Below are 14,692 nucleotides of genomic sequence, written 5' to 3'. Positions count from 1 at the left end.
GCAGATGATTGCCTGCCTAGCGTATCTGGTCTCCATTGCTATGCCTGCAGGCAGTTTAGTGCTATGGTTGTATATTGATGTCAGGGTTAGTACTGAGTGGCTAGCAGTGACAGATGTCTATAATTACAGGCAATGCTTCCAGTATTTCTGAAAAGCCAGCCTATGTTGAACAATTATCTTATTTCTGCCTTGCCAAAGAGCATGTTCCAATTGCTAGTATTAGCAATGGTGAATATAGTGCTTCATCTGCTGCCTTGGGACAAATGTGGGAAAAGCACTTGGTTATAAAACATAAATGCAAAATATTTTCTCAACATTTTGAATTAGTTAAGTTCAGTGTTTTCCTAATTTTTATCTCCCCATAATGTCTCTGTTGAAGGAATCTTGAAATATAAAACACATTTGGCATACTTATTGAGATTTTGTTTTCCCCTAGGCCTGCATGGCTCCCCAGCACCACTATCCTTTGCTTTACTGAATAGATGTGTTTAAGCAAAGTTGGCTTTGAAACAACTTTCTTCAGTGTGAATTACATTTTCTGATCAACTTCCGTTACAAAATTGGAAATGCGTTTCTGTGGACAATCTCTCCCACACCATTTGATGAGGAAAATTGCAAAACGATAGATAATGCTGAAATGTGCAGAACACCTTAGTACACTAGTGTCTTTACATTTGCTGAGAATTGCAATTCTCAACTTTTATTTTAACCCTTTCTTTTCAGCCTTTAACCACTTATTGTCCTTTCCTGTCTCTAAGTGTTCCCGACCACTTCCTTCCACACTCCCTTTTGGCCCGCTTTCCTGAGTCATTAGAAATCTTTTCTTGCTTGATGGTCTGAGTTCTCAACTGTACTTTTTTTTCTGACCATTTGCATGTGTGAGACATGGGCTGTAATACCACACTCCCCAGCAGGTGTAGCTGCCTTAATACTTTCCAACCCTACCATTCTTAAAATTGCTGAAGTTCTAGGCACTGGGTATTAAAACATTGTCCATGCTATAGGTTACAAATTCTGTATTTTTAGGTAATGTAGAATGAGAAATGCCTAGGAAATACCATTTGAGAATATGTTTTATCTTCAACCTTTCTCTAACCTGTGTTGGGTTTCTACTTCTGTGCTTAACCACTTTGTGGAGTTATTCATTACATTTTCTCATCTAGTCTTCTCAGCAGTGTCCTATTTAGTAGGTATAATTATCTTCATTTTACAGAATATGAAAGAGATTTCAGGAAGGTTAAAAACTTGTTCAGTGAGATACCCTGGCTTTGACCAAATCATCCTACTCTAAACCCAAGTTTGCTTTCCACTGTATCACATTGCCTATGTATGTGTCTAGAGGCATGCATCCAGGCATGATCAGTTTTAAGTGTAATGATGATTAACAAAACAAACATCACAAATTCCATCCCCATCTTTGCTGTTTTATTTCCCAAGGGAAAAAACTCATCTCTGCAACCACAGATTAGACCTTTGGTACTGGATAGCCATCAGTCACAAGAGAACTAAGCAAGTTCTAGATCCTAGATACTTGATATAATCCATCCTATTATATAAGAAGCAATTCACCCCATAGTCTAGTGTCAGAGACCAATATTATATTCATATATGAAAGCAGCCCCTTTCAGTTCTTACTGAGCCTGCCACACAAAGACTCTTGATAATTTAAAACTCTAACGATGGTGTTCTGGAACCTTTTCTCTCTGTGCATCAATTTATCAAGCAAAACTTGGAGAATTGGATGGACTCACTGATCTGAATTGGGAAAACCCTGATAATTTATTGGCCCCAGGGGTATAAATCATCTCTACTTATCCAGTGAGTTGAGAATTTAGCCCAGAAATAGGAAACAAGAACTTGGGATGACTCAGAAAAGGGAGATGAGGGATTTGAAATCCAGAACTGAGGTGAACTCTGTTGCCACAGAGCATTCTGTTTTCCTCCTGTCTCCTTTCCCTCTGCTTTTCCTGTTCCTCCTCCCAGAAGATAGAAGATAGAAGTGTAGGAGTTAAGCTGCCTTCCATTAGGGCTCTCTCCCCTCTGATCACTCTGTAACCATTACTAAGGCTACACACATACCAGCTTGGAACATGTATCTACTTTGCAGCATCTAATCCAGATAAAGCACAAAGAAAAGGGACTGTCCTCTTGTTGCATGCCTCATAGTCTTAATGTCAGACTAGTATTTGTCTATATATTATTTAATAATAGTGAGCATTTACTGACCACCTGTTCTTTTTAAAATTTTTTTCAATGTTTCTTTATTTGAGAGAGAGAGAGAGAGAGAGAGAGACAGACAGACAAAGCTTGAGCAGGGGACTGGCAGTGAGAGGGAGACACAGAATCCGAAGCAGGCTCCAGGCTCTGAGCTGTCAGCACAGAGCCCAAAACGGGGCTCAAACCCACAAGCAGAGCAGGAAGATCATGACTCGAGCCAAAGTTGGACACTTATGAGCCACCCAGGGACCCCTACTGACCACCGGTTCTAAGGGCTAATAGCTAGTGTTTATTTGGTGCTTACTATATGCTAAAAACTTTCCAAGTGTTTCTGACATTGTGCTGGCAGTGCTATACATATCATATAGCATGATATGACAATAATAATAACAGTTAACACTCATGGAAATTTTATTCTGTGCCAGGACTGTTCAAAGTACTTTGCATGAATTAACTACTCAAATCCTCTAAAAATTTTCATAAATTAGACCTACTATCATCCTCATTTTATATTTGAAAAAACGGAAATTTGGAGGGTAAGGAATTTGATCAAAATCACCTAGTAAATGGCCAGCTCAGTGGCTAACCTTGGGCTTCAGACTAGGTCCTAATCATTTCACTAGACTGCCTCTTAATTCATGATATTATTCGTTGTGTTATTATTTTTTCCACTTTACAGCTGAAGAAGCTGAGACTCTGAGAGGCTAAATAATTTAACTAGGATTATTGGGTTGATTCATTAAATGAAAATATTTATTGAATACCTGTTATCTCCCAGGTACTGTGCTAGGCTAGCAAGTAGCAGAACCTCACCCAGAACCCTGTGTGTATTACACAGCACAAATATTCTGTGTTTCCTCCAAGGTGACATCACTGAAAATACGTACACAGTTAACTTGCCCATTTTCTGTCGTTTTACTGAGAAAAAGATATACTTCCTGGGCAACTGCCAATTGTCTTGGTCCACCGGTTGAGGTGTTGCATATGTTTTAGCTGATGGTCAACATGGAGAAGTGTTCAATAGGAAAACTAAAATGGGAGCAGGACTTATCCTATTGCCCCGGGCATTGCCTGCCCAGAGAAACCAGAAATTAGAGTTTGAAGGCATTAACAGGCCACCAGAAGGTGAACTCTGATTGCTTGCATTTGGGGTAGGTTCAAGTTTTCACTAACGAGGCTAATATGAGGGACAGAAATTGAAAGGCAAAAAAGATTGTAGGAACATTTTTGAGTAAAATTTGAGAATATAATGAAAAGTGAAAATAGCTGATTTGACGGAGCAATAAAAATATACATATGACACCCCCTTTTTCATTCCATGGGCCATTATTCCTCTACTCTTTATGTCAGGTCACTCTTCCCAGAGAGTTGAGTATCTCTTAGGAGGAAGGTACAGAAGTTGTTTTGGATGCAGAAAGTGGGACAGGTTTCAGAGAGGCAGTGTGGAGGCAGAAATGAAATATGAATAGGTAACACGTGTGAATGAAAATAAAGATGTTAGAAGTGGAGATGAGGACCTGGTAAAGTCTTACTTAATACCTACTATAACTATAATAAGTTGTGTTTTTAGAGGATTTGGGGGAGAGTGTGTGCAAGAACTAGATTAAGTGGTAGAAGCCTGTATGATTTACTTACCCTTTGAATGGCCATAGAAATGAGTTCCATTTTTTAAAAATATACTTTTACCCATGAAAAGGTGACTTGGCCTACTTAAATCATTAGCCCCAGTTGCCACACTTGCATAATGAGAGTGCCTCATGAGAAACAACACTACTAAGAGATTCTTGAAAATAGTTCTGTCAGGTATTATTTATAATTTGTTCTTTTCTAGGGCTATCCTTTAATAATTGGTTTTTTGAATTATTCCATGGAAGCAAACCCATGGTGTAATCCATATAACCACATCCAGACTCTGAACAGCACTTCACCATTGTCTTTGCTCAAGGCTTCCAGGATAAAATCAAAGTCCCAGGAATATTTTAAGTGACAGCCACAAAGATCCTGAACCACATTTTCACTCTCTATCTGAAGTCGGGAGGGCCTCCTGCTCTTCCCTAATCCCTAACGTCAGGTGCCAGGTCCCTAAACTCTGTGCTTTTTAGGTTGTACGCCTGAGGAGTGATGTGTTCCGAGTTCCAGAGAAGGCTTGGAAATTAGTGAAGGTGAGTTGAGTTGCTGGTTGTTGTGGTGGATCACCAGTCTTTATGCTTGTCTCACCACAGCCTCAGGCTCTTATTCCTAAAACAGGTACATGCTCACAGTGATAAGTGTAGAGGTGCCTTCTTGGCTCCCTGTTTATGCACTATGTAACCCTATAGTATGCATGGTCTATAACCAAATGTTCAGTAGTCAGCCAGTAAGCAGGATCAACTGCAAAGACTCAGTTTAGTGTGATTGCACAGTGTGGAAGCAGCCTAGGTTTCTTGATTACAACATTTCTGAAGTGGCCAATTCTAACCAATCATTCATACCTGAAAGGAGAAAGTTTTCTTAGGGCTCCCTTGAATAGCATCTGTTACTGAACGGTATCTATAGTACATGTATCCCTTACGCCAAAATATGTTTCTGGTGGACATCTTTGAGAGATATAGGGGATTATGGTAAAAAAAAAAAATCTTTTATTTCCCAGTTCCCCACTTCCACCATCACCCTTGCACAGAACTACATCCAGCATCAACTTCTTTGCTCCAAGGTCTAATCATGGTACAAATTTGCTATTGCACAGAATTATAAACAAAATGCCTGAAATACATGGTCTCAAAACCTTCCACCAGAATCAATCAAGCTGCCTTCTAGTAGCCTTGTGCCCTAGCCATGGTTAGCTTCTTATTGTATGAGCTTGGGAAGATAATATATTTACCCCGTGCTTTACCATGGTTTTAGCCACAGAAGACTAGTCTAACAGAAGCTTGGCTGCAGACATGGAGTGAGTTGGCAGCCAGCAGGAGCAAAGCTGTGTCAGGACAAATGTACACTCCCCATCTTCTCTAGTTGGCTTTCAGCTGGTTGCACCGCAGGAGTCTTTCTATGGGCTGTGTATCCTGTGACCAATAACTGGTGCACTCGACCCGGGTCCCTCTTGGCTAGTGAAGGCCTGTCGGGAGACATTAGGTTCATGCTGGTGGAGATCCTTAGTCAGTGGCTCCCTGAAGGAAAGTGAGGCAAACAGCCAGCTTCTGTTGAACAGGTGGTAGTTAGACCTTAGATCTGGTCGGGGAGGGGGAAGGAGAGAATCTCTCCAAAATTAACCAGTATTGCTGGTCTTCACACTGTACCTGTACTCCTCTTTCAAATAAATGATTGTTTAGAAACCAATCCAAAAATATCTCTGGCAGCATCTGGAGCCCTTCCTTCGCAGTCTGGATTTGGGCCCAAGTTAGGAATGGATACCCCACTGGGGTGCAAGCAAAAGAGGAAGCATGTTCTTAGCCATGCATCAGTGGAGGCCCCTACTGGGAGAGGGGATTATCACAAGGCAGCAGGCAGCCCAGCACCCCAGCCTGCTGAGTTCATGCTTTGTGCCACAGGATGTGGAGCGAAGGAAATGTGAGGCCAAAGTGGTCGCTCCAAGTTTTCTTATACAATAGCTTATTCAAGCAGATTGGGAATGCCTCTTAAGAGATTTGTTAGGTACATGTCCCCTTAGCAAGATGGCCACCACAGATGGTGGGTTCAGATATTCTTCTAATTGAAATAAACACTTAACATTTCATATTTATTTTGTACTTCCATAGCCAGCTTTTATCAGTTGCCATTCTGTATTCCACTGAATGAGGCAAGCAGAATTCTAACCTTTTACCACTTGGTTTCCAACATAAGTTATGATTTTAAAATTAAATTCTGGCAAAAGATTTTTTTCACCTAATTTTGGTCCTTATTTTGTGGTGCAATTTTAAATGATATGAGGGAAAAATTAGTCCACTGAGATTAGCATGGATCTATTCAGTAGCACTAAGTTTGTATGTTTAACATGAAGCAATGATATTTGTACCATTAAATCTCTTCATGTGTCATGTTAATTGTGATGATCATGGTTGTTTTTTTTTTTTTTCTGCCTTAAGCATTCATGAAAGACCTCAGTATCTTTAGTTCCAAACGGTTTAGATCCAAGTCATTAAATCCTCTATTCCCTCTCATACCTCGCCTTCTCCTCCCTCTCCCACCTTGCACTCCAACGGGTCTGTTTTGTAGAAAGTACTGCATTGATGTCAGGGACACTTGAAGACTAAGACAAAAATACGAAAATTGGTTTCTCATGCACAATAAGTGAGTTCACATTAAGTTCCAGAACTCTTTTCCTAAGGGGTGTTAATGTTTTCACTATATTGGATCCTTTCTGGTGACAGATTTTGTTTTACTAAATTACAACTGGTTAAAAATCTTGATGAATCATTTCAGCACATTGAAACAATACTTTAGAATTTACAACAATTATCAGGGTTTTTAAAATTTTCATGGTATCAATTTTGTATTAGTAAATGAATTTGGGGGGAATAAATTGGTTCAGGAAAGTATATTATCTGATGGCAGAATACTTTATTGTTGATTTCCACAGCACTGCTAATTTTCTGCATTGAGCCTGCTTACAAAAGCTCTTTGAGAAGTTATAACATCTTAAACATTTATGGAAGGCCTAGGGGTATTAACTTACTGTAATTTTCTGAAGATTCATTATCCAAAATCTTAATTCATTATAACAACTGTTATGAAAACCTATAGAACCAGTGTTTTCTCTTATTTTCTTATTTGCACAGAATGAGAGATTCATTGTTCTTTTTAATTTGTTTCATGTGGTGCTTTTGAGTACATTTCATAGAGGGCTGTTATTGAATTTCTGTGACTGTCATTATATATCCATACAACCTTTAGGAACTAATATTCTGGGTTTCCCAGTTCTGTAATCTACTTCAAATTTAAGGATTGACATAATTAGTTTCTTCAAAGTTATAACCAGAATGTTAAGAGACAACACTGCACATACCCAAGACTAAGAATTAGGATTGGAAAAAGAAAGCAATTTAAAAAATTATCACAGCCCATGCTTTTATTCTTTATTAAATTAAATTTACAACTCAAAATCTTACTGTTATTTGTATGCTTATTCCTTGTCTGGTTTTCTTATCTTGTCTGGCTTCCCTTTTAAAAAGCCAGATATAAGATCACTTAAGCTACCTGCATGTGCACAGGCAATATTTGTCATTTGGTTAGTTGAGGAGTTAGAGAATGTATGGATTGTTGAAGCGTTGTGTACATACCTAAATGCTCTTTTCTGAAGTTGAAAAGAACCTTCATAGTAAAATAAACAGAGATGAGAAAACAAACATATCAAAACAGTTTTTTAGGAGCATGTCTTCTCAAATCCATAATAGTGATAATTCCTTACATTTCTAACAACCTCCTGTATTTCAAGAGCTAGAGAGATGGATGAGTGGTTAAAATAGGTAATTGTTCTGGCTTGTAAGATAACACTAACTATGTGGAAGTAGGGAAAAAAATCCGTTTTGTAGCATGAAATTTTGAAGCTTTATGCCTTTAGTGAATGCCATTTCTGACCATGATGAGAGTGTGTTAATTGAATATAAAGATTTCAACATTGATATAAATTTAACGTTTTGTTTGCTTTAACTTTATCTGTGCAGTGTGAAAATCTTCAAGATAAACACCTTCTTACTTTCCTGTTGTTTTTTCTGTAACGAGCCTTTTCTTGAACAGATAGTAGCTGACAGTTTTTAGCACCTACTATGAGAAAAGGTCCATAAGAAGGGGTAGAAGGAGAAGCAGCATTTGATGAGTAACTACTAAATACCAAGCTCTGTATTAGGGATCATCTTTAATCTTCCCAAAAGCCATAAAGTAGGTATTATTATTATTATTATTATTCCCGTTTTACAGATAGAAAATCAAGATCCAGAGACTTTAAGTTACACCTAGTTAGTGGCAAATCCAGAATTCAAATCCAGATATGTTTGGGACCAAAGCCCATATTTTTTCTACATTGCTAAGTTTGCCAAGGCAGTATCCTAATTACTTCTGGAGATGGTAGAAGAAAGAAGTATCTTCCCTGCCCTCAGGCAGCACGTGCTTGAAATAGTGGAGGAAACACATATGCACATGGAAAATTAATACTACACCAAGATCATATTCTATTGTGTCATGTGAGAAGGGCCACTAACAGGCTGGCAATGGTGGTTGCTCACAGTATCACAGGAGGAGAGCTCTTCTCACTGCAGGGAGAGCTTCTTCCAGAAACATTATTTAAGCATTAACACCACGCCTTTTTAAATAACGATATTTAACCAGGGTTACTTCTGGTGAGTGGAATTTGGGGTATATTATTTTTAAAGAGAAAAAGTTCTGTGCAAAAGCCATGCCTCTTATGGGTTGTTTTGATTTTGTTAAAAAAAAAAATTGTGAATGAAATGGAGTCCGCCAATATGTGCACTTTATCATTATGCTCTTTTTATTCATTTAACAAACCTTTGTCAAACATTAAGCATGGGAGATAAAAGAACATCATTTCTGTCCTCAGGGAGCTTATCGTCTAATAGAGAAATACAGGCATATTAAAAAAGGAGCAGAAGGAAGGCACAGGTGGCCAGGCAAAAACAAGGTTATAATGTGTGCATGTCTGGGTATGTGAAACCAGCATAACCAAAAGCATAACCATTTTCAACTTCATTGTAACCCTCAGAGAAGGATGGACAATACACATGGGCTTCATCTCTTGTTTCTTAGATTTCTGCTTATTTTTCATTATGATCTAATTACCTTAATTGATCCTGAAATTTTAAAAAATTGGGAATCTGTGAACTTCAAGGGAGGACTTTTTCCCTTCCTGCACTCCTATGCCAGCTTCAGTATCCTTCCTTAAAATGAGTATTGTGATGTAGGTTCTTCTTGCTGTGAATGAAAATTTTTTTGGCGAAGTGATAGAAGTTTTAGAAAATGTTGAAAATCCCTAAATATTGTGTTAGAATGTTTTCTGTAGAAAGCCTTCATTGATTTGTGCTTTGTCATAAACATTCTCAAAGATGTTTCCTCACTGGACAGACTGTTTCCCACTCCCAAATTGTATATGTCTGTGGTATAATTGAATTCAAATGTTTAAAGACATTTTCATATTATCTGCATGCTCTCTGAATGGTAAGGTGCCTTGGAAAATGTGAGACAGTCTTTTAAAAGAAATGCAGTAATCATACATTGATTTTAAATGACCCTGTCACACGTGAAAACAAATCAGATTGTTGCTCTTAATGAGCTTTTCAATTTACTATTCAGTAGATCAGATAAGTGGATTTAAGAGGTAATGATCCTGTTTAGTACTCAAGCTTGACTGTCAGATCCTAGGAGTGGAGAGAAATCCCTAGGGACAGAAGCGTTGACACAGTTCTAGATGGGATAATGGGAATCAAAGCTAATGGATGATAAAAGGAATGGTGCAAGTTACAAGGATAATTGTGGATTAAAGCACTGCCATGTGTCAATGTTGACTGTTTTTTCTAGTATCTTATTGGGTCAAATCTGATACTCGGAGAAGCTGTTTTGACAGCAGAACACAACAGACCTGCCTGCCCAGCTTCCCCCTTCCTTGAATGCCAGGGACACCACAGAAAACTTCCCTGTAAGAAAGACCAATTGGAAAAAAAAAAAAAAAAAGATTTTTAAACAGTCTTAAAGGTTTAAAATCACATTTTAGTTATTATGTTTTTATTATTCAATGTTGCATGGATAAAATCAAAATTAGATTAATTTTCAGCTATGCCATAAAAAACATAGCACTTATAAAGTCTTGAAAATGTAAAACCTTGATTTTACAAAAATACAATATAATGTAGTGGGGAAAATGGACACCCGAACAATTACAGGTGTGAAAAACACCACGAGAGAGGAATGGACCAGACACTGTGGGAGCATAAAGGAGAGTGATCTCCCTGGGACAGCAGAGAAGAATGCAGAGGAGATGACTTTTGAATGGGAATCAAGGGGAGAGGAAAAAGAAAGCTAATTCAGGCAGAATGAGCAGTACACGAACTCCTAGAAATCTGAAATTGCGTGAGAAGCCTCGGTGATCCATCAGTATTTCATTGTGGCTTCAGATGGAGGGAAATAGTAGAAGATGAGGTATGTTGGGGCCAAGTTGTGAAGGGCCTTGTGTGCCATTAATCATGTCAATACAGGTTTTCTAAGGGACCCAATTTACTTCCATCCATAAGAGAGGGTTAGGATCATGCTGAGATAAGGGAAACTTCCCTTTCTACATACCATTCTTCCTTTGAGCCTTCTCTGTGCGTAAACATTTCTGATCTTTGAGGACTGGTGGTGACTAACTTCCCTGTGAGTTTTTCTCCCTAGCTCCCTCTTCCCCCTAAACATCTTACAAACACAGTGATAGCTTCAATCCTATAAGAGATGAAGGCCTCCTCTCATGAGCAAAATCATAGATACAGTAATTGAAATGCTTTTCTGTAGGGCTCAGAAATTAGCAGAAGGGGCAACAGGAATGTGAATCTCAGTTTTCCTTTTTCTCTCCCCCACCTTTTCCCCTCTACCCTTCTTTCCTTCCCTTGCCCTCTCCACTTGCCCCCCACCTTTTCCTCTCTCTCCCACTGGCCTGAGCAGCTTCTGGTTATAGGACTTAGGATGAAAGCCCAGAACACAAGCTTCTGCTTTGAATGGTGTTTAAAATCCAGATACGAGATCTCTGCAGTGAACAGCCTTCCTCCCTTGTATAACCCTGTAATTCACCTTCATGACCTGTGGTAGTGTATGAAGCTGGTGTTCACATGTGAAAAGCAAAAGGCATAGGGAGTGAAAGCTAAGTTGCCATGCCATACCATAAGAAATAGGCGGAGCGGGAGAAAGTGAGAGAACACAATCACAGGGGATCAAATCACAGAAGAGAAATCCCATACAGCTGGTGTCTGGCAGGGATAACCTGGAATCACACCAGAGCATCAGGGAGTATGGAGGTGTCAACCCACCTCTCAGCTTTGCCAGGCTATTAGGGAATATTCCATTGGCTGCTGGTGGCATTTTCCCACTTGAAGTGGGATATGTTTATAAGCTCAATGTGGCTTAGGTTGGGACTGAAATGTTGCACCCCAAACTCTGCCACCAACACTCCCTAAATGGGAGCTTAATGGATTCCCCAGGCCCTGATGTATTCAACAGAGAATCTCTGAGCCTGGGATTTCCGTTTCAGCATGGAAAGTAAGACCTATCTCTATATCGGGGGGGAGCTTAATTGAAAGATTTTTGAGGAGAATGTTTATAAATTCTTTAACTTCCTCTTATTTTTGAAATCCTTATTTTTATAACTGCCTGACATAATCCTGAATTGTTTGATGGTTTGCTGATACCTGGCATAGATGGAAATTTTTTAAATGTTTTGTTTATTGAGACACTCCACTTTTCAGCCCTTTGTGTACATAACGCCCATCTTTGAGAAAGGGTTGGTTTACCAGTTTGAGAAAGAAAATTATGTGGTGTGCTGGGAATAAAATGAGTCTGTGAGTGTGGGTGTGTGTGGGTGGGTATGTATTTCAAAATGAGAGAGGTACTTCCTGGAAGAAAAAGAGAGTAAATTTTTAAAGTATAATTTTTTCTCTAAATCCTTCATTTGCTCTCCCTACCGACACCCTACTTCACTGTGGATGCAGCAATGCTTTAAATCTTCCATTTGTTCAGTTTGAATAGTCTTTTGAAAATCTATGTTAATGATAAAGCTTTTAACAATGAAATGTTTTCATCCAGGTATATGCCCGTATGTCAGAAGTTTTAGGAATAACAGATGACAACCATGTTCTAGAAACATTCATGACGAAAATGTGAGTTCTTGGATTTTTCTTTTGTTGTGGTTGCTTTGAATGTAATGGATACTTTTGCTGTGTTTAAATCTCTTAATAAGTATTAATCTTTAATAAAAGACTTAAAAATTATGTGTTAATTCTTAGAATGGTAGCATTGTTCTTAATTGAAACTTAATTTCACATATTTAAAATTCACCACCCTAAAGACATTCTTATTTGTCAAGGAATCCATAGTATGCCCCATCAAAACGTGGTTTTAAGATGTTTATAGACTTTGACTCTTCAAGACAATTGGGCAGCATTTTTGCTTTTAATTAGAAAGAAAATACCCAATTTCAAAGAGCATCTGAAGAGATTATTGTAAACTGGAATCATTGGGAGGGGTTTGATTGCCTTAAGACAGGGCATTCATTGATTCCAGCAGGAACTTAATGGCTCTCAAAAACCTACTCATGGAAAATTCCCTTAAATCATCCTTATAATTTGTTAGCAGAATTAACGAGTTTCTAGTCATAGACAGAATTTTGTACATTTAGTCTCAACTTGTATGCCTCCAGTTGGCAACCCACTACATCTGTGTAACAGATAGACAGCACTGTGTTGCTTGCAGAGAACAAAGCTACACAAACAATCATGATCATAAGAAGTGAGCTTTGGAGCCACAAGTTTGATGGTTCATTTCTTGGCAGTAACTGTGAGCCTCTATTTGACTTCCTTTGTAACTCCTGCTGTCATTCCCTAATATGCTTGTTTTACATACAAACTTGATACTTCTTCTGTGAAACACTTAGACAGTTTTTTCAATGTGCAAAACTAACTGTATGGAATTATGTACCATTTGGGGAGCAGTGTTCATTGTATATTGATAGGATATAATTTTGATTATGCCATTAAAAAAAGTAGAATAGAAAATGTTCTAGTGGTATTTAAACCTGTTTTTCAACTTTGTGAGATATTTCAGGTTTAGGTCATGTAACAACATACATATATGTGTATTTTCATGTTCTCCCTGTACAACCAAATACCTTACTTACAACTAAAAACTTTGTTTTCATATTTAGCGTTACAAATCTTAAATACTGGGGAAGATGTGAGCCTGTGATTTCAAGGACTCTTCAGTTCCTAAATGATCTTTCTGTTGGATATCCTTTTTACTGTATATCTAGTAATGTATAGAAACACCCCAACAGGTACATTCTATTGGCCAGGTGTTTTCCTTGCTTATAATGTTGCAGGTTTGTTTTTTGGTTTTTTTTAATAAAAATCCTTTCATTTAGCCTTATATTTAAATGTGTGTTTTTGAAAGATTTATATTAGCTACCTACTATCAAGTATTTATTCAGTCACAATTGAATTTATATGGATATATAGATTCCTAACTAGTTAAAGTTATGTTTATACCCATCCAAGTTAATAAGTGGATACATAAGAAAGTATACAACCGCATGTGTCTTAGTCTGTGATTTTTCATAATTTTCAGGGAGTTCTTATTTTAAAAGAAAGCATGTAACTAATTTTAAGAAGGTCGAAATGTTCTAAAAATATTACCTTATAAAAATTGAATTCCTGAGAGTAAATACTATAGCTTCAGTATTCTTCAATTGAAAAGAATATTATTTTGATTAGTTAAGAGGCACAAAGGAGGAATAGGAAGAAAATTATATAAGTGTTTTTACCACTTCTTGGATTATTGCCGCCAACAAATCAACATCTTATTTACTCCAAAATAAGATTTCCCATTATGCATTAAATGTTTGGGTTTCTATCTTCAGCAGATTTCTTAAATCTAACTAGAATCATCCTTTCTCATTAGATTATAGTTGATACTATTGTCCTGTTTCTACCAATGAGAGAGAAGCATGTAGATTGTCTTTTGTATGTTAGCTATCAAACATACAGGACTTGTGAAAAGTAAGTGTTGGTTTAGTTAACCACCAAGATTAGCTGAAATTTAAATATGAGGACAGCATTCTGAAAATCAGTGGCATTGGGTAGAAATCTTTAATGTAGGCTCACTGCAGGAATATGTTTGTATTAGTTAAGTTTAAAATTGTGTTCCTTGGGAAACCATAAAAGATTTCCAAAGTATTAGACACCCACTTTTGTGCTGGAATTTAATATGCAACTTTTTATTGGAAAATAATCGTCCTTGTCTGGCAAAATCCACCATGCAATATTTCTGTTAGTAGGTATAATGCAATAAAGACAGGGAGGGCTATTTATCACTACAAATTTTGAGGATTTCAGGATTCTTTTTATTATTTTAATATATTTCTTTGATATTAAATCAGAAAAATGATAAATTACACCTGTCCAGGCTGTTTTTCCTTTTTACTGGAAAGTGATGTACAACCCAATTCCAGTGGTCATTTTGGCTTTTTAAGATATGTATTTTTTCTTATTAAAAAAAAAAAAACTCAACCTGTATTTTTTTTTTAATAATAATGCTGAAATACTCTTTATTTCTAACATATGAAGTGGTTTATAAGTACTTCCTAGTCTTGCAAACTCTGGCCTTTTCACAATGAATTACTTGGGAGCACGTTATCTGAAAAGAAGCCTGTGTTATTTTACAGCACGTATCTATTGTTTAGATTTACCCTGTTTTTTAGGTTGGAATTGAAATCTAATATAAAATTAATTTGATTTGTATTCTTTTTGGTATA

General features: G+C 37.4%; 1 protein-coding gene across 4 annotated transcripts in view; it reads left to right on the top strand.

The window, feature by feature from the left end:
* Positions 1 to 14,692, top strand: part of RANBP17 (RAN binding protein 17) — a 328,652-nt gene that overhangs the window by 219,373 nt on the left and 94,587 nt on the right. For 3 of the 4 annotated variants that reach the window (XM_027034339.2, XM_053226569.1, XM_027034320.2), the window contains 3 exons: positions 4,320 to 4,379; positions 11,971 to 12,044; positions 13,088 to 13,168. In XM_027034339.2, coding sequence (XP_026890140.1) covers positions 4,320 to 4,379; positions 11,971 to 12,044; positions 13,088 to 13,168 — 215 coding nt within the window. The remainder of the gene's footprint in view (positions 1 to 4,319; positions 4,380 to 11,970; positions 12,045 to 13,087; positions 13,169 to 14,692) is intronic. The other variant, XM_027034328.2, reaches the window with a different exon arrangement.

This window comes from Acinonyx jubatus, chromosome A1, assembly GCF_027475565.1.
Source record: "Acinonyx jubatus isolate Ajub_Pintada_27869175 chromosome A1, VMU_Ajub_asm_v1.0, whole genome shotgun sequence".
NCBI lineage: Eukaryota > Metazoa > Chordata > Mammalia > Carnivora > Felidae > Acinonyx > Acinonyx jubatus.
The sequence above is the reverse complement of the archived record's forward strand: the minus strand, read 5'-3'. Positions and strand labels throughout refer to the sequence as shown.